The 25,103-nt window shown below is 54.0% G+C and overlaps 4 protein-coding genes across 6 annotated transcripts; 2 read left to right on the forward strand and 2 right to left on the reverse strand.

The window, feature by feature from the left end:
• Window positions 1–193: 193 nt before the first annotated feature.
• ABHD14B (abhydrolase domain containing 14B) lies at window positions 194–4,224 on the reverse strand. The gene is made up of 4 exons (XM_040247111.1): window positions 4,128–4,224; window positions 3,009–3,340; window positions 1,578–1,819; window positions 194–1,218 (listed from the first exon to the last, which is right to left on the reverse strand). Exons 2-4 carry the CDS (start codon window positions 3,217–3,219, stop codon window positions 1,039–1,041), a joined length of 633 nt encoding a protein of 210 aa, XP_040103045.1. The 5' UTR covers window positions 3,220–3,340; window positions 4,128–4,224; the 3' UTR covers window positions 194–1,038.
• A 799-nt stretch (window positions 4,225–5,023) lies between these two features.
• On the forward strand, window positions 5,024–10,876 carry ABHD14A (abhydrolase domain containing 14A). The gene is made up of 5 exons (XM_040247110.1): window positions 5,024–5,365; window positions 7,636–7,853; window positions 8,018–8,133; window positions 9,550–9,785; window positions 9,997–10,876. Exons 2-5 carry the CDS (start codon window positions 7,654–7,656, stop codon window positions 10,177–10,179), a joined length of 735 nt encoding a protein of 244 aa, XP_040103044.1. The 5' UTR covers window positions 5,024–5,365; window positions 7,636–7,653; the 3' UTR covers window positions 10,180–10,876.
• Window positions 10,877–12,417: 1,541 nt separating this feature from the next.
• ACY1 (aminoacylase 1) lies at window positions 12,418–17,369 on the forward strand. 3 transcript variants are annotated; one of them, XM_040247108.1, is made up of 15 exons: window positions 12,418–12,560; window positions 12,951–13,053; window positions 13,888–13,952; window positions 14,048–14,152; window positions 14,464–14,558; window positions 14,817–14,893; window positions 14,980–15,069; window positions 15,170–15,226; window positions 15,571–15,644; window positions 15,730–15,779; window positions 15,903–16,047; window positions 16,130–16,198; window positions 16,751–16,830; window positions 16,956–17,016; window positions 17,100–17,369. In XM_040247108.1, the coding sequence occupies exons 2-15, from the start codon at window positions 12,960–12,962 to the stop codon at window positions 17,262–17,264; spliced, it is 1,227 nt and encodes a 408-aa protein (XP_040103042.1). In that variant the 5' UTR covers window positions 12,418–12,560; window positions 12,951–12,959; the 3' UTR covers window positions 17,265–17,369. The 3 variants fall into 3 exon arrangements, with proteins under 3 accessions (XP_040103042.1, XP_040103041.1, XP_040103043.1); XM_040247107.1 differs by having other exon boundaries at window positions 12,469–12,560; window positions 12,899–13,053; XM_040247109.1 differs by having other exon boundaries at window positions 12,480–12,560; window positions 12,938–13,053.
• Window positions 17,370–17,999: 630 nt separating this feature from the next.
• On the reverse strand, window positions 18,000–20,492 carry RPL29 (ribosomal protein L29). The gene is made up of 4 exons (XM_040247112.1): window positions 20,164–20,492; window positions 19,728–19,772; window positions 19,363–19,427; window positions 18,000–18,476 (listed from the first exon to the last, which is right to left on the reverse strand). The coding sequence occupies exons 2-4, from the start codon at window positions 19,762–19,764 to the stop codon at window positions 18,120–18,122; spliced, it is 459 nt and encodes a 152-aa protein (XP_040103046.1). The 5' UTR covers window positions 19,765–19,772; window positions 20,164–20,492; the 3' UTR covers window positions 18,000–18,119.
• Window positions 20,493–25,103: the final 4,611 nt, after the last annotated feature.

Genomic DNA, 25,103 nt, shown 5'->3' on the forward strand with positions numbered 1-25,103 from the left:
ACAGCTGAGTCTCTTGGCACCTGGGTGTGTGGGGGTGGGGAGGGGAATCCAATCTCCCTTCCCCTCCATCTGGCCCGGTGGACAAAGGGCAGGGGGAGCATCTGGTCCCGCCAGGGTGGGGGAGGGGCTCGAAGCGGCGGTCCCCAAGGGACGGGGGAGGGGCGGCGCTCTGGAGACAGCGAGAGCCTGCGGGTCTAGTTGCATCACTTTATTTCACAGACCTTCACTCTCGGTCCCCACCAAGCAAACCTCAGAGCAGGAAACTAGGTAGGCCGAGAAGACCCAGGCCTGGGGAGCTGATCTGAGGGTCGAAGTGGTGACCCCCTCCTTTGGGAGCATTTGTGATCTGGGGCCAGCTGCAACCTGTGGGTTAGTGAAGTTCAGAGCTAGCCATACCCTAACCCTGGTAGAGGGTCTCCTGGTCTGGTCTCATGGGATCCCTGCCTTCCCAGACATGGGGTACTGCCTGGGTGGGGAGGGCAGAATGTGCCTGTGTAAGTACTTGTGTGGTGGCAGAGTACGTGTGTGTGTCTGTGCGTGCAATGCAACGCTGCCGTGAGTGTCAGCTCAGAGCTGTGTGTATGGCGCAGTGAAGGGTCATATTTGGGAACATACATGACTCTAATGTGTAAGCATGCATGTGGGTATGTATATTTTTGTGGCCCAAGAGGCGGAGTTAGGGGCTGCGCTACCCAGCAGAGCAGCCAAAGGAGGTGGTAGGTGCGGAGAAGCTGGGCAGAGCAGAAGGAATGAAAGCTGAGCAGGAAAACTTAAAGAAGTTCATCTAATGGATTACCCTCCACCAGATTATGTCCCTTGATTCCTGAAATTTTTTTCCTCTTGATTTCACCTCTTCAGCCTGTCCCTGCAAGAGAAAGAAGAGGAAACGACAGACCCTAAAAGAGAAGAACCCAGATAGACAAACATACCTGTGGCAATGTACAGGATGAGAAGGAACCCACAAAGGGAAGGAGAGAGAATGAGCAAGAGCGAGACCAGGGCAGGCAAGCGGCCCGTCCCCATCAGCAGGGCTGCTCCTCATGCTAGCCCCCGCAGGAAATCCAGCAGCCCTGTGTGCCACTCCTCGGGTTTGTCAAGGTAACAGGGGTGCCCCGCCCCCTCCATGACCAACACCCGGTGGTTGGGCAGCTGCTTCAGGTGCTCAAAGCTGGTCTGACCCATGGGGTCTTGGTCTCCATAAACGATAAGAACTGATGCCTAGAGAAAGAAAAAGGAGGCAGAGTCAACAGGGACCTACCACTCCAGACCCAGCCTTCTGGAGATCAGCTCCAGCCCTCCCGATCACTTTGGTCTCTCCCTGGGGTCACTGCAAATGATGGGGAGAAACAAGCTGGCGCAGTGAAGGGGTTGTATGGAAAGGCATAAATTTGTGTCTGCCCCAGTACACAGCACAGGGCTTGGCATAGTAATCTGCTGTCAGCTTACCCCAAGGGTAGAGACTGGTGGTTCAACTCATCTCAGAAACTACCCCTTTGGTTACCCAGTCCCCCCGGGGCCCCAGGATGGACTCTTCCTTGCTCCTGGCAGGGGCATCTTAGCCTCCCACACAGGGGTACCTTCACTCTGGCATAGTCGGCAGCATTGATTTTGTCAGTGCAGATGGGGGCCACTGGCACATAGCCCCGGAGCTGGGAGCCTGGGGCCGTGAGGAAGGGCAGGGAGTACATGCCACTCAACGATGGGCTGATCACGACCGGGGGGCCCAGATCCAAAGCATCCACCACAGCTGCCAGGAAGCTGCTGGGGACCAGCTCCCCAATAGGGGCAGGTGCTTTGGCTTCCTTGGAGCGCCCCAGACCTGCAGGGATTCAGGTGTGGGAGAGACAGGTGGTGAGTAAGAAGACAGCAGAGAGATGGTCCCTTCCTCCAGAAAGCCCTCCTGGGTCAAGCTCTGTGTCAGGATCCTGCAACATGCATGTAGTTATTCCTACAGAAACCTAGGTCTGTTGTACCTGTGGCAAGCATAAGGCATTTCCCTCCATGTTTGTGCCCACCTCCACCAGAACAGTGTCCTCAAAGAATCAGGCTCTGAAGCCCCACATAGCTGGATCCAAGTCCCGGTGATCCACTTACTATGTAACCCTGGGAAAGTGCCCTTAGCCCTCTCTCCGCTGTTCAGTTTCCCTACCTGGGAGGTAACAAAAGTATCTGCTGTTTGAGATTGTTGTGAAAATTAAGTGAGTTAACTGCTTCAGAGGCACCTGTCCCAGGGCTGGCAGGGTAAATGCCCTCCAGGACAGAGGATGAGGGGTGGTCTCTGCACACATATCTCCCCTGTGGTTAGTCAGCCCCTACCTTCTGCAGAAGGATTAGTTCATGGCCTTGGCTTGGAAGTTCGGCCCAACCCACTGTCAGAACCAATCCTGTCCCGTCCTGGAGGCCCGCCCTTGGGCACTGAAACCATACCAGCCATGGCCAGAGATGGAAGCAGGTCGGCCATGCTGCCCCTTTCACACTTGGCACCGTGGGCTGGAGCCTGCCAGTTGAGGTTATGACTGGCAGTCTGGCGCTGCCCTTCCCTCCCTCGGGACCTATCTTAAGGCTTTGTAGGTGGGATCATGACCAGGGGCTTAGCCACCCCCAAAGGTGCCAGTGGACACTCCTTAGGGCTTCCAACAGGGCCGGTGGTTACAGCTCTTTCAAAATATTTTACTTGCCATCTGCTGAGTGCTAATTATTCTGTTACGTATTGGTCACATACTCACATGGAGCATCTCAGTCCATTCCCATTAAAACCATCCTCCAGAATGGGTGTGGTTATCTCTCATTACAGATACAGACACTGCACCAGGCAACACAGATGCAGCTGGGCAGTGTCCAGACCGCATCTGGATGGACTAGAGAAGCTTGAAGGCCCTGTAGTGTGCACTCTGACCTGTCTAGCTCTGGGATCAGCCTAGCTACATCCCCCCAGTCCCCCAGCCCCGCGTGCCCAGTGAGGCCCCCACAACCCCTGTCCAGAAGCCTGCCCCCGCCCCCCGAGTTACCTGGCAGGTCAATGGCCACAGCCCGATAGCCAGCCTGGGCCAGCCTGTGCAGCGTGCCCAGGTTCTGCCAGGTTTCGGAGGAGAAGCGTATGCCATGCAACAGCAGCACGGAGAAGTGGGCGGCCTGCCCACCGCTGGGGAGAGCCTCTCGGAAGAAGAGGCTCTGGCCCTGCACCTGGATGGCGCCCTCGCGCTGCTCCACGCCCGCCATACCTGCTGCTGTGCTGGTGCCACAGAACACCCTGCCCACGTGGAGCAGGGAGGCTGCCCCAGAGGGGGCAGGGATCTCTCCTGAGGCAGCAAAGGAGGCTCCCAGAACTCTAGGCGCACGCCTTGGGTGAGGAAAACATAGGTGTTATTTCTGCCTCTGCCACTACCTAAGTGCCTTAGTCTCCTCATCTGAACTATAGGACATGAACGTCCACCTGAAGAATGTATGAGTTAAAAAAAAACAACTGATAATTGAGTGGGCCTGCCTTTGGAAAGAACTCAATACATGGGGCTCCCATTACAATTATGTTCCCATTGTTATTATTCCTTCCTACCTTTGGGGATAATACAATAGAACTCAGCTCCTAGGTGGTAGATAGGATTAAATGAAGCCAGGCGTGTAAAACACTCCCTGCGCCTAGCACACGGTAAGCATAGTGAACGTATCAACAGTAAGTAGCTGACTATTCTGCTTATCAGCCTTTTCCTCCTCCAGGCATTGCGATAGGTCATGGATTGGCACCGCAGTCCCAAAGGAGTCGGGGCTGGAGTGAAAAAAAAAAAAAATATATATATATATATATATATATATTTTCCGGAGCCGGAAACCGGAGCGCTGAGCGGGGAAAAGCTTTGGAGTTCCGGCCGACGAAGCCAGCGAGGTGCTCAGCGCGCTGCCCGCTGAGGCCCAACACACGGTCGCCGAGGCCAGGAGCGCTCTCCGGCACCGCCATCTCTGGCTCTCTCCCCCTCCGAGGATCTGGTAAGGTGCATGCAAAAGCCGAGGAGGGCAGATCCTAGTAAGGGGGCCTGGGGAGCCAAGATAAGAAGGGGAGAAACTTTGCGGTGGGTGGGAGTGGGGTCTAACTAGAGAAAGGAAGAGAGGGTTGGAGGGCGGAGGATAGGTACCTGGGGAGCTGCGCGAGGAGGCAGGCGAGTGAAGGCGGCGACTGGGGCCGGGGCGGGGAAGCAGGGAAGGGGCTGGTGCGGGGAAGGAGGGAGGTGGCCCGCCGGAGGGCGGGGGCTGGGCCGTGCTCCAGGGCGCCCGCTTGTGGCGGCAATCCGTCGCAGGGAGGTGGGTGCTGCTATGCTAGACCCATCTTCTCACAGCGGTCTCGGTTTCCCCGTGGCCCTCGACCCCATGTACCCCAGACTGGGTCGGACCCAGAGATCCTGAGCAACCCGCCCCAGGTGCATATGCTTTATCTTGAGAAGAAGAGTTCCTTCGGGGTCTCACCGCTCCTGCTCCCTCCCTACTCCCCCCGCCCCCCCTCATCTCCTGCCTGAGCTGCCCAAGCCCAGTTTTCAATCTGGAACACAGTGGAAGCCAGACTGATTAGAATGTGAAGTTTTGCCAATGTCTGGCCTTGATCGATTTCCCAACTGCCCTGAGCATATTTCCTTGCCTGTAAATGGGTGGGATGCTGCCTGCTTCACAGAGTGCTAATGAGGGAATGCTGCCTGTTCCTCCCATCCTCCCTGGCCACACAGGCTAGAGACAGGTCAGATGCTGGTCACATGTCACTAACCAGGATAGATGACTTATAGAGACATGAAGGAGCCTAGAGGCCACCAGGGCCCCGGCTGAGTGCATGCATGCCTGTGTGTGTGTGTGTGTGTGTGTGTGTGTGTGTGTGTGTGTTTGCAGGGGTCAGGGAAGTGGCTGACCTGGGGCTGCTTCAAAACACTAATATCTGGCAGTTACACAGTGAAGCTTCCATTCCAGACGTTAGGTCCTTAAGACAACCCTCTGCGGGTGACAGCCCTTTGTGGGCCTAAAGACAACCCTTATCCTTAACCCTGCCATACAGAGGTGGAGACACGCTGGTGGGAAGAAGTCGGGTGACTTCTCTTTATGCCCCAGCTCTCAGGCCGAAAAACAACCTGGAGAATCTGGACAGTGGGAAGTGGGGCCGGGCCTCTGTGCTTTGGGGTGCCTCCCCCCAGTGTCCCTTGCAACTTGGCTGCCAGGCTCGGGACTGAGAGCGCGGACTGCGCAAGCGCGCTGAGGCTCTCCGCCACCTAGTGACCGCAGCGGCCCGCAGAGTGGTGGAAGCAGCGCCAACCTCGCGGCGCCGTTTGACCGCTGGTTGCATCCGAGCAGAGCCCGCCCAGGGGTGGCGGGTCCAGCCATCCCAGTTGGCCCTGTAAGTGTCCCCGGCGAGTGAGGCCAGCAGGTTGCCCGGGGCGGCCACTCCTGCCCCGCCCCTTGCCCCTTGCCCCCGGAGCCCTGGGGCAGAGTCCTGCCGGAGGGGCCGCGCTGGGGCAGCCAGTGTGCTTGTTTGTGTCCCTTTGTCACGTGTGTGCACCCGCTCAGTTGTTGGCAGTGTGTCTTGGGGGCCTGGGGCTGTGTGTGTGTGCTGTGTCCGTTTCTCTGTGTGCCTGCGCTGGGGGGCAGTATGTCAGTCTATCTGCCCGCTTGTGTCTGTGTAGGTCTACTGTGTGTATTTCTGTGTGCTGTGTGGCTTTAAGGGTGTATATCTACCTGTATGTATGTGTATTTCTGAAGCTCTGTGTTTGGGTGTCTGCCTGCCTGTACCTCCAAATACACGTTCTTGTGTACGTGTGTAGTTTTAGGATTGTGTGTATGACTCTGTGCTTGAGATATGAGGGTCTACATATGATTTTAAAAGCATGTGTGTGTGTGTGTGTACCTGTGCGTCTGCCTTCCTGATAACTGATGTATGTGTGATTTTGAGGGTGTATTTCATGGTATCGCTTGTACACAGGCCCGTGCATGCGCAAGGAGGCTGTGTGTCCGTGCAGGGACTAGCCTGTACAAAGGAAGTGTTTGGGGACAAGAGTTTGTGTGCATGTCTGTACATCTGTGTGTCACTGTTGAAACGGATGCCGAGGACCTCATGTGGGTACAGTGCCTTCCCTCCCCCTCTTCCATCTCTGTAGCTACTGTTGTCTATTGCCCCAGCTACCTGGGTTGCCATAGCAACGGCTGCAGTCCCATTCCTGCCTACCTGGAGAGGTACCCCAGGCCCACCACAGGAGAGGTTCAGTGTGGATACTCGGCTTGGTGGGAACCTAGGCTGATGTGTTGGAATCTTGCGTCCGAGGCTAGTGGTGGGCAGAAAGAAGAGAGGAGTGTATTCTTCCTCCACGCAGCTCCTGGTTCTGCTCCAGAGGGGCTGCCACTGCCCACTCACCACCTGACCCTGGAGACTGGGGCTGGGGGCTTGGGAAACATCCCCAAAACTTCTGGGAGAGGTGGGTAGGGTCCAAGGCGATTCCCCAGCTCAGATCTAGGGCCAGTGCCCAGCGGGCACTCAAATAAAGATATGTTCACTGGAATCCAGGAACAAGGATTCCTAGACCCAAAAAATGATGATAGGCTAGCCCTTGGTCAGGCCCCCTGTATTACTGAAATCTCACAGAAGGCTTGGGAGAGCAGCTGCAAGGTTATTTTCTCCATTTTACTGACAAACAAGGTACACAGCCAGGAATTGGCAGAGGAGTCTCAAAGTCAGGGCTGACTGCTCTGGGTGTGTGGGTCCTGAGACCTGTCTTCTGGGCTGGCAAAGACTCAGACTGGAGGAGTCCATGAAACAGGTCACTTGGCGTAAGAGCTGGCGGGTAGGAGGCATTTGTCGCTCCAGCCTCCTGCTGCCCTTTCCATTTGTGAGTGTGCCATGCTTCCTGCTAGCCCCATACTCAGGCCTAGGCACTTTCTCCATCAGGGATATTCTCCATGAGTTCTCTTCCCACTTAATATCAGTTGGGGTAGAACATTAAATATTGCCATCACATTCTGATTTTAGCATTATTGGATGCAGTCTGATAAACAGAACTGTTTGCAAACATGCCCTTAGTGGGACATTGCTTTGCCCTTTGCTCTTTCACCTTTGATGACCCTCACCCCTCCAACCACCAGTTCATCCATCACCTCCCAGCGCCAGTTTCCTTCCTGGCAAAGTTAGTGTGGCCTGGCAGTTGGGAGGCCGGCCCTGGGTTCAAGTGTCAGTTCTGCTACTTGCTACTCTGCACATCGGGCGAGAGAATCTACCTCTCTGAGCTTCAGTTTGCTCATTTATTAAGAAACCTATAATCATATCTGTTCCCTAGTGTTCTCGTGTGGATTCATGAGTCATTACATGTGAAGGGCCTAGCACAGGGCTTGGCTGTCATAAGTCCTTGATGAGTGGATGTGGTTTTAGCTGGCACAAGGATGGTGGTGGCCACTGATGCCAGGGGGACATCTCAGATGCTCCTCACACTTATGGGGTATCTGAGCCCTTACCCTGGCATGTGGAGTACTTGGGTGTGAATGAATCCTCAGACACTTGCCCAGAGCAGAGGAAAGGGCAAGGGCTGAGCTTTTCCTCTGCTGGAAACTCTTGGGTGGGATTTGAGGGGGTTTTATGGGGACTCAGCTCTACCCTCTTCTCCATCTCCTCTTCTCCTCCAGACTGTGGTACAGACCTCCATGAGCCGGTCCCAGGTTGCCCTGCTGGGCCTGGGCCTGGGCCTGCTGTTCATGCTGCTGCTATATGTGGGGCTGCCAGGACCCCCTGAGCAGACCTCCTGGCTCTGGGGAGACTCCAATGTCACCATCCTGGCTGGTCTCACCCCTGGCAGCTCCCCCATTTTTTACCGTGAGGTGCTCCCATTCCACCGGGCCCACAGGTAGGTGCTTACCCTAGGGTGGAGTAGAAGGACTAGGCCCAAAGAGAGTCCCCGTGTGGGACCCCCAGCTCAACTCAAAGTGCTCAGGGCCTGGGAGGACGGTGGGAGAAGCCTTGGAAGAAAGAACTGCCGGGACACACACACACTCCCCGGTGTGCCCACAGGGTGGATGTGGTGCTGCTCCATGGAAAGGCCTTTAGCTCCCGGACGTGGGAGCAGCTGGGCACACTGCAGCTGCTGGCACAGAGGGGCTACCGGGCCGTGGCCCTTGACCTTCCAGGTGAGCCCCCACCCCTGGGTCCAGGGAGGTAACATGCAGCAGGGACAAAGGGATAGAATGCCAGAGGGTAGAACTGGAGGGGTAGGAAAGCCCTAAGGTGTGGCTGGGGAGCATCTGCACCCCAGGGTCTAGACAGGCAGTGGCAAGTCACAACACAAAGGGGCAACATGGAAAGCTGTTTTATTTTCTACCTTGAAAACTACAGTGTGGATTGTTGTATGTCACAGAGCACTTAGAAACATGACCTGCCTCACAAAAGATCACATGGGGAGATCTCACTGTATTTTTTATGACAAACTAGGTAGCTTTATGTCTTTTTCAGCTATACAAATGATTTCTTGCTGTTATCCTTTGTCGTTAAAAAATCAACCAAGAGTGACCCCTCTCAGAGACCCATGCCACTTCTCTTTCTCTGTCACTTCTCTAAGCAGTTTGAGGGTGCCAGATCCTCTGGGGGCTTTTAGACCTAGAGATGCAGGGTCCTGTGGTGGGGCTTGTAAACATGACCGGTGTCCTGCCTGCTTAGCGAATCTCTCTGCAATCTGGTTTTCTTCCCCTCTGCCGTGTCTCATGGGTCATGTCAGGCACTGTAGCCCTCCCTTATCCTAATGTGTGTCATTGGAGGGATGAACAGATATCATTTAGCCACTCCTCTACCAGTGGCTGTGTAGGCTGGTTTAGAGTTTTCAGTGTCAGTCAATATGCTTAAGTAAGGAAGCTGAAGCATCTTTGGGCATGCCTTTTTTTTTTTTCATTGCTTATTTTATTTTTTGACCACACCACACAGCATGTGGGATCTCAGGTCCCTAACCAGGGATGGAATCTATGCCCCCTGCTTTGGAAACACAGAGTGTTAAGCACTGCACCACCAGGGAGGCCCCTGAACATGCTTCTTGGAGCATATGGGCAATAATTTCTGTAGGGTAGCCATCAGGGACAATTGATTTGTCAGAAGACACACATTTAAAATTTCTTGACAATTATCTTACCTTCCAAAAATGCTGTATGGATTTACTCTCCAATCAATCATGCATGAAAGTATCCGTTTTCCCTCATCTTCCGTAACACTGTATTATCAATTTTTTAAAAAAATTTGACTATGCTGGGTCTTAGTTGTGGCACACAGGATCTAGTTCTTTGACCAGGGATTGAACCCAGGCCCCTTACATGGGGAGCATAGGGTCCTAGCCACTGGATCACCAGGGAGGTCCCTATCAATCTTTAGTTTTGCCAGTATAATGAATGAAAGATGGTTTTCTTAACAGCCCTATCACCTTACAAAAACATAACTTCTGGGGATTTGGGGGTAGCAGATGTTATGTGCCACTGGTCCCCATCTCTTTGACCACTATGGTGAGCAGGAAGTCCTGACCACCTTCCCAGCCTCCCTCAGCTGGTGCCTTCTGCTGTTCCCAGGTTTTGGGAACTCGGCACCTTCAAAGGAAGCAAGCACAGAGGCAGGGCGGGCAGAACTGTTGGAACGAGTGCTGCAGGACCTAAATGTGCAGAACGCCGTGTTGGTGAGCCCTTCGCTGAGTGGCCGCTATGCCCTGCCCTTCCTGATGCGAGGCCACCACCAGCTGCGTGGATTCGTGCCCATTGCACCTGCCTCCACCCAGAACTACACCCAGGAACAATTCCAGGCTGTGAAGGTATTGGGAGGAGGGTCTCTGAAAGTCCTGGCTTCCTGTCCCTGGCTTGGGTCTGGGGGGAAAAGACATAGGTTGTACTTGGAGGACACATGGCCCCATCCTTGATCTGGATGGAAGAGATGGGGTGTATTGGGAAGATATCCTAAGGAGGTGGCTTGAGGGTCAGTCCCCCTCAGGCCCCATGATCATGGCCCCTTGCCTTACCCTACAGACCCCGACTCTCATCCTGTATGGGGAGCTGGACCGCACCCTGGCTCGGGAGTCACTGCGGCAGCTCCGCCATCTGCCCAACCATTCCACGGTGAAGTTGCGCAATGCAGGCCACGCCTGCTACCTCCACAAGCCACAAGACTTCCACCTCGAACTTCTTGCTTTCCTTGACCATCTACTCTGAGCTCACCCACTGTCCAGGCCCCAAGCCTGGCTGGAACTTGGAGAGTCTGGACAAGTCCGCACCAGGGCAGCAGCCCCTGTGATTAGAGAGCAGAGGCCAGAGGGCTAGACCCAATTGGGACCTTTCATTTTATCTCAGAGGCACAATAAAAAAAAAAAGCATTTTTGTCATACCTGGGGAGTGACAGGTCCTGTTTGCTGGCATTGCTGCAGGTGAGGTGAGAGTTGGAGCCAAGTGTGGGACTGCTCGGGACTGAGAGCTGGAGGGAGTGCTCCAGCAGCCTGAGAAGGCTGAGGACATAGGCTACTTACTAGATGGCCGCTGAGTGGCTAATCTGTGACTCAGTTTCCTCATCAGTAAAATGGGCATGATGTAACACCTAGTTCAGAAAGTGGTTTTAGGATTGAATGAGTCTGGGTAAGCAGAGCACTTGGCCACACAGGGCTGGCAGGTGGAACTGTCATTGAGAGGGGTCATTACTCCTGCTAAATGATCACTGGGATTGATGGGAAATCCAGGGTCTGGTGGCTGAGATGAGTGAATCAGGATGTAGGTTCCATGACCGAACGGGGCAGGATGTGTAGAGGAGGGGATGGCGAATGTGGTTTATCTTGTAACATAGTATTGGGGAGGGGGAAATTTCCCCCTCTCCCCATCTTGAGTTCTTGGTGGGACTAACAATAAAACTGACACAAAAACAGATTAACAGGAGAAAAAGAAATTTTAGTTGTGTGCAAGGAGGTCTCATAGAAATGAGACCTAAGAAGTGACCAAAGCAGCCAGCTTTTATACTTTTTAGACAAAGAATAAATTTGTGAGGACTTGACAGGACAAAAACATATTTTGGATGCTCAATTAGTAAAGAATCTATTAACAAACAGAGTTTGGGCTTGGGGGTAGTAAATTAAAAGAAGTTACAAAGCTGGTTTATAGAGGCTTCTCGGCCTGCATTCCCTATCCCTGGAGATAAGGGTGTCCTATTTCCAGATTCAAGGAGTGTACCTTTCACAGAGATTTCTTTCCTGCTTTCAGGGAGACAGAGAGGAGGGTCAGAATGTTCCTCCTGCATTGGACATTTCTTAAGTGACTTTAATTCAAAATAATCAACATGCCAACAATAGCATTGCTGGTGAACCAGCAAGCCTGCTTCTGTCTGGGAATATGTGGGTCAGCAACTGAACTTAAACCCCAGGAGGGTTGGATGGACCTTACCCTACCTTCCTAGCCTGCCTCCCCTGTGCCCAGAGGTTGAAGTCTTCAACCCCGCCCCTCCCCAAGCTGAGTCACCCTCTGGAACAGAGGGTAGAACTGGCTGAGAGTACAGAGGACAGCCGGGCACACAAATGGGCAGCTATAACTGTGTGCGGCCTGTGGGTGGCCAGTGGGACACCTGTGCCTCTTATCGTCCTTCTCCGGTGGCTGCAGAAGAGCCAAGGAACCTGGCCCAGGATCAGCAAAGAACGTGCCACACGTATGCTTCTGTGCAGTTTCCTACCTCTTCTGTCTACAGCGTCACGATTACATCCTCTCAGCGTGCCATCTGTCACATCCACCATCTCACACTCACGTGGTCATACACAGTCACCCACTGACACACAGCTTTGCCCACACAGCGGCGCGATCACACAGGCGCTCATCCGTTCACTTCTCCGTGCCTGGCACGCCGTCCGTCTCTGTGCCCTGCCAGGAACAAGATCCTGAGGGTACCTGGACCAGCCTCCTGGCGCTCACAGATTGTTAACCAGTAAACCTCTCCACACAGGGAGCGTGGAAGCCATCAGAGAGGCCGTCCCTAAGGAATTGAAGCGTGAAAAGGAGAGAAGTAGAGACTCGCGGGAGGGGGTGGTGGAGCAGGTGGGGACCAGCTCCAGCAGGATTTAGCAGGACTGAACCCTGAGAGCGAGGGGGCGCCCAAGCGGGCAGCTGCGACTTTTCCAGTCGGTGGCCGCCCTCTTCTTTTCTCGCCCAATCGGGAGGTTGCAGGAGGTGGGACGGGCTATCCAGAGCCAAGGGCGGGGCCGGGGGCGTGCCTTGCTGGGCGGGACTGGGCCTGCGGGGGCGGGGTCAGCCAGGAGCTCGCCTCCGGGTGCGGGGCGGAGCTGGTGGGGAGGCAGCTGCCCCGGGGCGGGCTCCTGAATCCCAACCTCAGGTAACTGGCGGAGGCTGCAACCACTGGCGCGCGGGGACGCCCTCGCCGACTGGGCCTTAGAGTCTGGGACGGTCCTGATTCGCAGTCTTCGGTTCCGCTCTGCGAGGTCCGGCCACGTGGTGGGCGGACCAGGGCAGTTTTGATCCTGAGACCTCACAGGACCCCGAGTCCCGCTCAAAGTCCAGGGCGGACGCCAAGCGGCGAGCGCGGGCCAAGACCAGCCGAGAGCGAGGTGGGGGTCCTTGGTGAGGGGTAGCGGGATCTGGAGCTCCCTGAAGTGAAATCCAGGCAATGGAGAAATTTCTTTTGGAGAAGGGCGGCGGGAGTCAACTTGTGGGTTCAAACGTGGCTCAGTTACTTTCTAGCTGTCTCAGCTTCTTTGCTTTTTCCTCTGTAATGTGTGCATTCAGAGGCACGAACTTAATGGGGCTCCTTGGGGGATTAAATAAGGAACTGTGCTGAAAGTGGCCAGCACAGCGCCTGAAACAGAATGGGGGGCTCCGTAACGGGGGACGCCCGGGGAACCGTCCTGGGGAAGGGCGGCGTGCAGATGGAGTCCACCTGCGCCAGGTGCGGGGAGGAGTAGGCAGCCACTCGATTTGCCCCCGGCTCACCACGGCAGGGCAGCGCCATGGCCAGCGAGGGTAGCGAGGCCGAGCACCCATCCGTGACGCTCCTCCGTCAGTACCTGCGCATCCGCACCCTCCAGCCCGAGCCGGACTATGGTGAGAACGCGGCGGTTTCAGGATGTGTGGAGGGGCTTCGGGGGCGGGGACTGTGCTCTAAACCAGGCGGCAACCTCTGTCACCCAGCTGAGCCTAATCTGCTGCCTCAGATGGCTCCTCCACTGCTCTAAGTCGTTCCCTGAGTCAACAGACTTCTCAGCAGCCCCTCCAGTCTGTGCTGCTCCAAAAGTTACAACCGGCGTTTAGATAAGGAAATCTTCCCCCCCTCACTCCCCAGGACTTGCGGTTGGGGAGGGGAAGCAGAGGCTCCTGGAAGTCTCCTGGGGTTGAACAAAGGCCACAGCCCTTAAGGAATCAGGCTTGGTGCCAGAGAACTGTGTACCTAGATCCAGTCCAAATCCCAGCTGGTGAGCCTTGTGTCTCTGAGTCAGTTTCCCCAAATTAAAAAAAAAAAAAAAAAGTATTTATTTAGCTGTGCCAGGTCTTACTTGCCATGTGTGGGAGCTTTCATTGCAGCATGTGGGGATCTAGTTCCCCTACCAGGAATGGAACCCATGCCCCCTGTGTTGGGAGCCTGGAGTCTTAACCACTGGACCACCAGGAAAGTCCCAGTTTTCTCATCTTTAAGGAGGGTAACAATGACACCTGCTTCTCACTCTGGACTTGCCACCTGGCCTTCCACAAACGGTCACTGGCCAAGAAACATCTTCTTCCTTGGGGACCGAGATGCAAAGGTCTCTTATGGATGAGGAATTGTGTGGAAGCAGGTGTCTGCTCCCTTCTCTGGATGTCCGCCCCATCTCTGCCTGGGCCCGTGGGAGGTGAGGCTGGGTGGGGAGGCAGAAGTGGCAGCCAGGCTCTCTGTGTCCCCAGGGGCAGCTGTGGCCTTCTTTGAAGAGAGAGCCCTCCAGCTGGGCCTGGGCTGTCAGAAAGTGGAGGTGAGCGTGCAGCGAGCGCTGCATGGGAATGGGGAGGTGGACCTGAAGCAGCTTCTCGCCCTGCACTGACGACCCCTCCTCCTGGCCCTCTCTAGGTGGCACCTGGCCGTGTAGTGACCGTGTTAACCTGGCCAGGCACCAACCCCAAACTCTCCTCCGTCTTGCTCAACTCCCATACGGATGTGGTTCCTGTCTTCCAGGTGTCTTGGGGGTGTGGGAACACAATGTCTCACAATGGAGCAACCCTTGTGGACAAAGTACACACCCTCCCGTTCAACTGCAGGGCGCCCACAGTGCTGGTCCTGGCACAGACTTGACCGCATAGAGCATTACTCCATTCCGGCAGCCTCTGCCCAGTAGCCATTCCATGCCAGGGTGGGTTGGGGGTGGTGGACGTGGGAGGCAGAGATGAGGGATGATGGCTGTCAGCAGCCCTCTTCAGGGTGGGACCACAGTTGGGCAAAGTAGGTTAATTTGGGGCTTGGGTCCCCCTTCCTGCCCATGCCCCCAGGAATATTGGAGCCACGATCCCTTTGAGGCCTTCAAGGATGCAGATGGCTACATCTATGGCAGGGGCGCCCAGGACATGAAGTGTGTCAGCATCCAGTGAGTGCCCTTCATTCCCGGTTTCCTCGCAGGGCTCAGGCGTGACTGGGGAACCTCAAGGCCAAGGAACATCTTGACCCCTTACCTTGGGCAGGAATTCCTGCTGTGACCATTGCCTGGATGGGGAGGTGGGGACAGAGACTTGCTGGAGTCACCTGCTAGGCTGTGGCGGAGCAGGGCCCAAGGCTCCAGCCTGCCTGCTCAAGCATCTCATGGCTCCCCCCAGCACCCAGCTTACACCCTCTCCCTGCCCCTCAGATACCTGGAGGCTGTGAGGAGGCTGAAGGCTGAAGGCCACCATTTCCCCAGAACCATCCACTTGACCTTTGTGCCAGGTAGGAGTGGCTGGTGGGGGCCATCTTCAGGGGCAGGGAGAGCGTGTTGGGGCCCACCCTGTCTCACGTTCTTGCTGCCTTTACAGATGAGGAGATTGGGGGTCACCAAGGCATGGAGCTGTTCGTGAAGCGGCCTGAGTTCCAGGCCCTGAGGGCTGGCTTCGCCCTGGACGAGGGTGAGCAGGGTGGCAGGCCACTGGGCAGCCAGCAGAGGTTAGGGAGGCTGCTAGTGGAGGCTGGGCCACTCCACCCTCTGAACCGCCTTTTCCTCCTCAGGCCTGGCCAACCCCACTGATGCCTTCACTGTCTTTTACAGTGAGCGGAGTCCCTGGTGTGAGTATGCACTTGGAGGGTGGGGATCACTGTGCAGATGGGAGGCTGGGCCAGAAGGGACGGGGTCCATCCGCCCAGGGCTCCCCAGCACGTTGGCGCCTGAGTAGGCCTTGAACCCAGGGCCTCTGCCTCCCAGCCCCTTCCTACCCTGGCGTCTCTTTCCTTAGCTTGAGTGGAGGCCCTAACTGTGGGCAGAAACCAGCTCTACCCTGTGCATTCTGAGGGTGGCAGAGCCCTGCCTGAGGAGTTTGGAAGGAGGGGAAGGCCATGGGCCCATCTCGGGGCTGGTTGCTTTTCCAACCTGTCCCATTCTGAAGCCACCCCCTTCCCCCTGCCTCTCCCAGGGGTGCGGGTCACCAGCACTGGGAAGCCGGGCCATGGCTCGCGATTCATCGAGGACACAGCAGCAGAGAAGCTGGTGTGTGGCCCATGGGGAGGGAGTGTGGGAGTTCCTGAGGCTCTGTCCTGGGGCCCCTGTCACATGTCACCTCACACTCTCCTAGCACAAGGTTGTGAGCTCCATCCTGGCTTTTCGGGAGAAGGAGAGGCAGAGGTGAGGCAGCCTGGGAAAGGGCACGGGGCTCTGGGAGGGCATGCAAGGGAGGAGGTGGGGTTGAGCCATCTTTTTATCTGTTCCTCCTCCTTGCTGCCGGCTGCCCCTGCCCCCTCACCACAGGCTGCAGTCAGACCCTCACCTGAAGGAGGGGGCTGTGACCTCCGTGAACCTGACTATCCTAGAGGGCGGCGTGGCTTATAACGTGGTACCTGCCACCATGAGTGCCAGCTTTGACTTCCGCGTGGCCCCGGATGTGGACCTGAAGGTGCCACCTCCACCTGGGTTTGGAGGAGGGAGCCTGGATCCTCAGCCCAGTCCTCAGGGTCAGCTCACCTCCCTTCTCTTAGGCTTTCGAGGGGCAGCTGCAGGACTGGTGCCAGGCAGCTGGCGAGGGGGTCACCTTCGAGTTTGCCCAGGTATGGATGGGGGCACCTACGATGGGGGAGTCATAGAAGCTGGGGAGACTGGGTTTGCTGCGTGTTGCTGTATACTTGGTACGCCTGCATACATCCTGACATTTCTTTAGCTGTGAGAGTTTTATTAACCAACATGCATTAGTTGTAGAGGCCACTGTTGGGTGCTGGGGAACACTGGGGAGTGGAATTAAACTATTTTTGCCCTCAGTTCTTACAGCATGAAGAGAGGAATAGACATGAGTCAAATAATTATTTATATAAGTATGAACACATGTGATCCAGGAAGGGTGGGACCTTATACTGTGTGGATTTGTAGTTGGAGTCTTTGGCCAGGCTGAGGTCTGGGACCACCTTCTTGAGCAAGGGGCACTTGGGCTAAGATCTGAGGACAGATGGAAGTGGAGGACAGAGGTCCTTGGCCTGTGGCTGGACTGGCCAGCTAGATGTCTGGGTAGGTGGGTAGGGGTGTGTCCTGCGCCAGGCACAGCCTACTCTATGAATAGGGCAAGATGCCCAGACTCTGTCCTAATCCTGCCATCCTTCTCCCCACAGAAGTGGACAGAGCCCCAAGTGACACCTACTGATGACTCAGACCCTTGGTGGGCAGCATTTAGCGGGGCCTGCAGAGACATGTGAGCACTCTGGCCAGCCCTCCTCTCCCCTTCCCCTCTCTTCCACCTTCCTTTGCTCCTTCAATCCTTCCCTTGCCCTCCCTGCTTCCACACTCACCAGGAACATTCACATTTGCCCTCTACAGGAACCTCACTCTGGAGCCAGAGATCTTCCCCGCTGCCACGGACAGCCGCTATCTTCGCGCGGTGAGCCGCTCGCAGGAGGGTGGGCACTGGAGTGGTTCCTGGGTGCTGGCCTTCCCCCTAATAGCTCCCCTCATTCCCTGCAGGTGGGGGTCCCGGCTCTGGGCTTCTCACCCATGAACCGCACACCCATACTGCTCCATGACCACGATGAGCGTCTGCACGAGGCGGTATTCCTCCGTGGGGTAGACATATATACTCGGCTGCTGCCTGCCCTGGCCAGTGTGCCGGGTCTGCCCAGTGAAAGCTGAGCCCTGTGCAGTCCAACCTCCACCCTGGACCGCTGCCAAGGAGCCCTCTTCCCTCCTGCCCTACAATAAAGTCTCTGTGGACTGGGGCCACTTCCGAAGTACTAACAGCAAGGATGTTCATGGAGCACGGTTTCAAAGATAACTACTTCAGAGATGAGGGACCATACACCATACCCGTTGCCCTGGTGTATCAGTTAACTCCTTTTGAGCCTCCCAATGCCCCAAGTGACCACCATACTCAAAAGCCAGTCTTGAGGATCTGGCCCTTCACTGGCTGCTCTGAGGACTGAGACAGTGGGCTAAACAGCTGATCCACGGGGCAGAGAAGACAGCACAATCATACAAGTAAGATAGTGCCACCACTGCTTGGCCTCCTGGGGGCCCGTTCACCTCAGAGTAGTGAATGCTGCCCAAGCCTGCTAGGAACCTGGAAATCCTCAGGCCAGAGTGCAGAATTCCCTTCTTCTGGGTAAGCTTGAAGACCTGACGAAGGTGTTCGGGTTTTTTCTCTTTCCTCACCATCCTGGCCAGTCCAGCAACCTGTGTGTCCCAGTATCCCAGAGGCACCCACCCACTCACTTACCAGGTCCCATTCTTGCACTTCAAGGCCGTATTTCCCCTGACTCACACACGGCACCAATCCAGGAAGGCTAAAACTCTACTCCCACACAAAACACTGGTACCCACCCGACCCAAACCCTAGTTCCAGCCCTGGGATCACAGACACAGGCTGACTGACAGATCCTGTCTCAGATTTATTTGTACAAATAGCACAGGAGGATACCAGCCCCACACAGACAGCAGCCCAGGGGGTCACACCAGTCCTTCTGTCCTCACACTGGCAGATGAAGGTCCCTACTCCGGAGCTTTGGTGGGGGCCTGGGTACCCTTGGCAGCTGGAGCCGCAGCTGCAGGTGGCTTGGCCTTGGTTGGAGCCTTGGCCTGGGACTTTGGCCGGCAGAGCCTGAGGCCCTTGGCGATGCGAGCACGGGCGCGCTTCCCGAGCTTGGGGTGGGCGATGTAGGCAAGTCGGCTGAGCTTGCGGCTGCCGCCTGTTGGCATCTTGGGCTTGACCTCCTTGGGCTTCACGAGGGCCTTGACGGCCTCAGCACGTGCACTCATGGCCTTCGCATTGTTGGCCTGCATCTTCTTCAGGCCCTTCTTGTTGTGCTTCTTGGCAAAGCGCATGTTCCTCAGGAACTTGGGGTCTACCTGGTAGACAAGAAATGTACTGACAGCTGTAAGTGCAGCATGTAAGGGCCAAGTCACCCTTGGTCCCCCTCTCTATAGCAGCACCTTGGAGACTATCAGGCCTACTGGGAGTCGAGACAGCATCAAGTCAACCTTAAATGCAGAAATAACCTGAGCCTTAGAAACTATCTGCAGCCAAATGCATACCACCACCCCAAAAGTCAGTAATGCCACCCTGCTAATGCTATACACAAAACACATTTTCAGGGCTACATGCCCAGAGCACAGCAGAGTTCAAATGCAGGCGCAGAAAGAAAGAAGAAATTCCTACAGCAGGATTTTGGTTGAGTCTTCCCTGAAAACCCCTTGAGGGACACCCCACCCCCTCCTCCTCAAAAAATGTCAAATTCCAAGGTTGGTACAACAGATTCACAGCAAACAAGGTGTAAGAGACTAAGGGAGGGAAAAAGGGGAGGGGGAGAGACCAATGGTACAGGGGAGAAGCAAAGTGGAGAGAGGGCACAGTTCTGCTCAGACCCCATGGTATCAGCCTTCCTGGCTAATCATCAGAACTCCCTAGCACAGGGTCAGATCAAGTCATATGGGTGGTCAAAGTGGAATGCAGTGCTCACAAGGTACCAGGTACACACAGGCAAGGCCATCATTTCCCTGGAAAGGCTCTGGGTGACCAAGGGAGATGATCAGACTGCCCTCAGGTAGCAGGTTACCACCTGACCAGGGGGTTATACTCCAAGCCGATAAAGGCCAAGTAAAACTTTATTACAGGCCTGGCAAAGCTTGAAGTCCAAGTAAAACGAAGGACAGTTAAGCACATGAATGAACGAAAGACCCTGTCTATGCAACTGGAGCCAAACAAACACATTCGTGATTCGGTGCACACACTCACCCCCTTAAGAGATTCGTATCGTTGTGACCGGGGTTTCTTGATGCCGTTTCTATGCCATTTTCGGGCTGCGGGATAGGGAAGGAATTAGACCGAAGTAAGAGATTTCCTCTAATATGACAACCATCACAGCTGGCAAGCCAGGGAGAACGATAACTTCCCATTACTTAATATTTGTTTAAGAAACCCTTTATCACTGAATGCAAATGGGCATCTCGAGGCTTATTAAATCTAAACCCCAAAGGTAATGCTGAAAGTTACATCAGCCTCATGCCCATAGTAGAAAATGTGCCTTCTTTCCCTGGCCAGTATCCTTAATCCTTGCTAGGGCCTGGAGCATTAGATGAAGGCTGGGCCAGGGAACTTACACTGGTTGTGCGTGGTGTGGTTCTTGGACTTGGCCATGTCTGCACCTGGAGAACGAGAGTGGAGATCAGAGCTGGGGGCTCGCCAGACTGGGTCTACCTTTTCGCCCTGATCTAGAAGATCGTGTAGCCAGAACGAGGCTGAAACACAGACGCATGTGCCCCGATTCACTCTGCAAGACCCGATGCCAGTCTCCCCCTTCCAAACTCAGGTAAGGGTACCTTGAAACCAACCCCCAGCCGCAAGATTGCGCTCTCCCCCTAAATCTGAATTCTCCCCACTCGCATCCACCCGGTGAAAACCCATGAGCACCGCCCCCGCCCCGCGGCCTCCGCTCCCCACAGCCAGGCGCCGGTCTCCCAGTCCTTCCTAGGCCTCGCGCCCCACAGCCATCTAGGAGTCACGGATGGCTCCGGATACCGCGCGGCTAGCACTCACCCGGGCCCTCAGATGCCGAAGCGCGTGGGACCGGAAGAGAAAGAGGAAGGCCGCGGTGCAGCACGGGAAATAGGCTCGTCGCAGCAGGAAGGCACTACTGGAAAAGCTTCCCCCAACGCTGTGAAGAAAGGTTCCTAAGCCCGGAGGATACAATCCAGACAGGAAGGCAAGGCTAACAAGCCCCGGCTCATTCAGGTTTTGCCTCCTATTTTTCCTGGACTTGAGTCTCAGGTCTCATTAAAGGTCTTGAAGGCGACGGGAGTCCTTGAGGAACACACGTTAGGAGGGAAGTGACAGGAAATTAGTGTGCCGAAAAAAGTACCCCTGGCTACTGTGTGGAGAGTGAACTGTAGGGAGCAGAGGAGAGCAGGCAGAGCTGGGAGAAATCTGGGACAGGACTTTACCTGGAGCTGAGTGGGGACGCGAGGGGTGGACCGGAGTGGATCAAGAAAGACACTAGACTGGGCTTGGGATGCAGAAGGTTGGGGAGAGAAAGAAGGCCAGTGTAGTGCTTCAGTTAGTTTCTGGCTTGAACAAGCGGGCGAAGATAGGGGTCTTGTTGCTTTATTCTGAAGGAGCCAATGGCTCCGGTGTTTGTTTGTTTTTTTTAACTTTTAATTTATATTGGAGTACAGCTGATTAACAGTATTGTGAGAGTTGCAGGTGCCCAGCAAAGTGACTCAGCTATACCTATGCGTTTATCCTGGATGTTTTCTTTTTAGATGCATTAAATGTGATATGTCTGTTGATACCCAAAATGAGTACACCTTGCCTCCTGAAAACTCTATTGCCCTGTAAAGTCTTACCCCTACATTTTTTTTTTTTCCACACAGCAGTGGGGGCTGAGGGCACTTTTCTTTATTTTTCTGGCCACACCATGTGGCATGTGGGATCTTCCCCAAAACCAAGGGTTGAACCCCTGTCCTCTGTACTGGGAGTGTGGAGTCCTAACCACTGGACTGCCAGGGAAGTCCCTGAGCGTACTTTTTAAGATACAAATCAGATCTTGTCACCTAAAGTCTGCAAGGGCTTCCCCTTGCATTAGAGATGAATTCTTTACCTCCCCTAACGCTGGCAACTCATCATTCACTTCTCTCCACCCCTGTGGACTTCCTTCTTTCCTGCCAAGCACAAATACTTGTTCCTGCTTCAGGGCCTTTGCACTTGCTATCCACTCCACGTGGACTGCCTTCTTCCTGCTCTTTGGACGGTGTCCTAGACTGCCTCTAGAACAGAGACCTTCTGCCCCATCTCCGCAGTTACTCTGTGTCCTCTTATTCTGTTTGCTTCCTTCATAGAACTTTCCCAGCCTCTAATTACCTGTTTTATTTACTTGTGTATGTGTTCATTGGCTCAAGCACCATGAGTTCAGGACTAGTTTGGTCACTGTCATTTTCCACTGCCTGGCACAGCACTTGATGTAGAACAGGAGATTAAGAACCCTCCACCCCCGTCCCCCCCACCACCACCCTGAATGGACACTCCTTGCACTCCTTGGCAGGCAAGTTCATGGACTGACGGACACATGTTGCAGAGAGTTGGGGAGTGAAAGGTGTAGGGAACAAGGTATAAGGAAGGCTGAGAAGTGCTTGCAAACGAGACTCTCAACCAGGGCTGAACATTCTTGCAAACGAGATGTTCAGTCAAGAATCCTCTGTTTGTTCCCATGGGAAAAGAACATTTCTTGCACACAAGGATGTTTCTCTGATTCCTCAAAAGGAACAGACCCAGGGACAAAACAGATTCTAAGTTGATAAGGAAGTTCCCCAAAACAAAGTCTTAGCTGCAGTAAATAAGTCAAGGTAAAGGTTATCTCGCCCTGCGCCTGCGCACTGTATAGTCTCTGAATCATAGTGCTTGGCAACTTGCCCTGTAGGTTGTTGTGCAAGGGATATAAAATAAAGCAGCTGTAAGAAGCAAGTGTTAAAATATAAAGATTCAAACCACTCTGCAGTGTTGGTGTTTCATTCCGTCGCCAGCAGAAAGGGAAAGGAGGATGTGGGGGCTGGACACACAGGTGACTCCTTACTGAAGCATTCCTGAGAAAAGGGAGAGAAATCTGGCAGGTTGAGTTAGGAGAATGAAAAGCAGGCTCAGATGCTCCAGGGGTGACCGAGTGCCAACAAAGAAACAATTGAGGGTTTTCCCTAGCGGTCCAGTGGTTGAGACCTACCCTTCCACTGCAGGGGGCACAGGTTCAATCCCTGGTTGGGGAACTAAGATCTCACACGCTGTATGGTGTGGCCAAACTTTTTTTTTTTTTTTTAAGAGAAAAAAAATCAGTTGAGGCCAGGAAGAAAGGTGTCTCTACAGCAGCTAAGTCCTTGAGGGGTGCTGAGAACAGGCGGATGGAGCTGGTGGGAAGAGGTGGGGACGATAGGAGGTGGGAGTGGTGCAAGGCCCCAGGGTGTGGGAGAGGTGGGGCCAGAAGTTGAGGCAAAGAGGGGAAGGGTTTTTCTGGTTTGGGGGGGTTTTTTAGCCACACTGCACCTCTTGTGCAATGAACTCCGGGAGTTGGTGATGAACAGGGAGGCTTGGCGTGCTGTGATTCATGGGGTCGCAAAGAGTCGGACATGACTGAGCGACTGAACTGAACTGAACTGAACTGCCCCTCTTGTGGGATCTTTATTCCCTGACCAGGGATTGAAGCCATACCCTCAGCACTGAGTCTTAAGCACTGGACTGCCAGGGAATTCCTAGAAGAGAAGGTTTTTGACTCTCACACCTTCAGAAAGGGAAGCACACATGATAGGGGCTGGCAAAGGAGGCTGTGACAGCTTTAAAGGAACCAGGCTGCCCCACTGTGTGGCTTTAGCTGGCAGTAGCTTTCACAGCTCCTAGAAAGTGATCAGTGACACACGCTGAGGACTTGTTGCCGGGTTGTTTTGACACTGGCAGAGTGAGCAGTGAGCAGAGAGCCAGAGCCGGATGGGGAGGCAGATTCAGAGGTGGATGACGGCCATGCAGTACCCATGGAGTTGCTGTGGGGATGGGCCCAGGGCAGAATCCTAGCTGAAGGGCAAGGGAGGAGCCAATGATAAGGATGAGAGTTTGGGCTGTGATCTGTGGGGACCATTTTGGGGGCTAAAGGGAACCATGATCGGGAGCCATTGGCCTGCCATGCTGTGCACAGTGGGAAAAGATGGTAGGGCCAGCCATAGGTATAAAGAGAGAGTTTCCCTACCTAGTTTCCTTTCTTTTTCCCTTTCCTTCTCTCCTTCCTCCTTTCCTTTCTTCCTCCCTCCCTCTTTCTGTCATTCCTCTTTCTTCTTCTTTCTTCTTCCTCCTCCTTTTGATTCTCCCCTCCCAATCTGTCTCTTTTTCTCTTCATAAATGTACAAAGAGCGTATACAAGCTCATTCAGTCGTAACCTGTGGACATCTTTTCCTCTTCATGAGAACCCTTTGTAATCCTATTTTATTTTACACACTTAAAAAATCTTATTCTGAGAGGAGGTCAATAAACATCACCAAATGTCAAAGCGGTTTCTAACACAGAAAAGGTGAAGCCCTCAGCCGTTCCCCCAGGGACTCACCCTCTGTCTGTGCAGAGGCTTCTGTGGCATAGCCTTGGGCAGAGCTGCTAGCTAGCCTCAGCAGAATGTCTGTCAGCCAGGTCCCTTGTGCCTTGGGCACAAGACAGACATGTGAGGCCCCTGTGACCCAACAAAACTTGGTCTGGGTGGGACCGGATGTGATGCGCCTGAGCCTTGCGGCCTGCAGAGGCGTGGTCTTGTCCAGGCCTTGTCCAGCCACAACCCAACCCACAGCCTGAGTGGGATCCACTGCGGCCTACTTATTGAAATTTACAGGGTCAGAGACGTCTGGGGTTATTCCAGGGTACCTGTGGGGACCTGATAAATGTTTGAGGAATTAAATGTAAATCCTTCACAAATCCAGGCAGATGGCTGAATCAGTGGGCAAGACATCAGTCAGCCTGGAGGGAGTGCACAGAGACAAGTCAGTTCTTTTTTTTATTATTATTATTATTATATTTCTGGCTGTGCTTCGTTGCTGCCCAGACTTTTCTCTAGTTGCAGAGTGGAGGCTTCTCTCTAGCTGTGGTGCACGGGCTTCCCATTGTGGTGGCTTCTCTTGTTCTGAAGTGCAGGCTCTAGGCTCATGGGCTTCAGTGCCTGTGGTGCTTGAGCTTATTTGCACTGTGGCATGTGGGATCTTCCCGGCCCAGGGATCAAACCTGTGTCCTTTGCATTGTAAGGCAGATTCTTATCCCCTGGACCACAAGGGAAGCCCTATTTGTAGACTTTTGGATGATGGCCATTCTGACCTGTATGAGGTGAAACCTCATGGTTTTGATTTGCATTTCTCTAATAATTAGTAGTGTTGAGCATCTTTTCATGTGCGTGTTGGCCATTTGTGTCTTCTTTGGAGAAATGTCTATTTAGGTGTTCTGCCCATTTTTTTGATTGGGTCGTGTGTTTAATATTAAGTTGTATGAACTGTTAGTGTATTTTGGAAATTAACCCCTTGTCAGTCGCACTGTTTGCAAATATTTCCTTCTAGTCTATAGATTACCTTTTCATTTTGTTTATGGTTTCCTTTGCTGTGCAGAAGCTTATAACTTTATGTCCCATTTGTTTCTTTTTGCCTTAGGAGACTGACCTAATAAAATATCGGTATGATTTATGTCAGAGAATGCTTTGCCTATGTTCCCTTCTAAGAGTTTTATGGTGTCATGTCTTATATTTAAGTCTTTAAGCCATTTGAAGTCTATTTTTGCATATAGAGTAAGGGTCTGTTCTAACTTCATTGATTTACATGGGGTTGTCCAACTTTTTTCTCTGCAAGATCCAACCAGTCCATCCTAGAGGAAACCACTCCTGGGTGTTCATTGGAAGGACTGATGCTGAGGCTGAAACTCCAATACTTTGGCCACTTCATGCGAAGAGCTGACTCATTGGAAAAGACCCTGATGCTGGG

This window comes from Oryx dammah, unplaced genomic scaffold (assembly GCF_014754425.2).
Source record: "Oryx dammah isolate SB20612 unplaced genomic scaffold, SCBI_Odam_1.1 HiC_scaffold_9, whole genome shotgun sequence".
In the NCBI taxonomy this organism is placed as follows: Eukaryota; Metazoa; Chordata; class Mammalia; order Artiodactyla; family Bovidae; genus Oryx; species Oryx dammah.

Bases quoted from the DNA above. Each gene is read 5' to 3' on its own strand.
- ABHD14B (XM_040247111.1), bottom strand. From the start codon at position 3,219: ATGGCGGGCGTGGAGCAGCGCGAGGGCGCCATCCAGGTGCAGGGCCAG. The intron at 1,820-3,008 runs GTAACTCGGGGG...GAATCCCTGCAG, and splicing joins TGTGGCCATTGACCTGCCAG to GTCTGGGGCGCTCCAAGGAA. The intron at 1,219-1,577 runs GTACCCCTGTGT...TTCTTTCTCTAG, and splicing joins CCGACTATGCCAGAGTGAAG to GCATCAGTTCTTATCGTTTA.
- ABHD14A (XM_040247110.1), top strand. From the start codon at position 7,654: ATGAGCCGGTCCCAGGTTGCCCTGCTGGGCCTGGGCCTGGGCCTGCTG. The intron at 7,854-8,017 runs GTAGGTGCTTAC...GTGTGCCCACAG, and splicing joins CCATTCCACCGGGCCCACAG to GGTGGATGTGGTGCTGCTCC. The intron at 9,786-9,996 runs GTATTGGGAGGA...CTTACCCTACAG, and splicing joins AACAATTCCAGGCTGTGAAG to ACCCCGACTCTCATCCTGTA.
- ACY1 (XM_040247108.1), top strand. From the start codon at position 12,960: ATGGCCAGCGAGGGTAGCGAGGCCGAGCACCCATCCGTGACGCTCCTC. The intron at 13,054-13,887 runs GTGAGAACGCGG...CTGTGTCCCCAG, and splicing joins CCAGCCCGAGCCGGACTATG to GGGCAGCTGTGGCCTTCTTT. The intron at 17,017-17,099 runs GTGAGCCGCTCG...CATTCCCTGCAG, and splicing joins ACAGCCGCTATCTTCGCGCG to GTGGGGGTCCCGGCTCTGGG.
- RPL29 (XM_040247112.1), bottom strand. From the start codon at position 19,764: ATGGCCAAGTCCAAGAACCACACCACGCACAACCAGT. The intron at 19,428-19,727 runs GTAAGTTCCCTG...CCTATCCCGCAG, and splicing joins CCACACCACGCACAACCAGT to CCCGAAAATGGCATAGAAAC. The intron at 18,477-19,362 runs GTGAGTGTGTGC...CTTGTCTACCAG, and splicing joins GATACGAATCTCTTAAGGGG to GTAGACCCCAAGTTCCTGAG.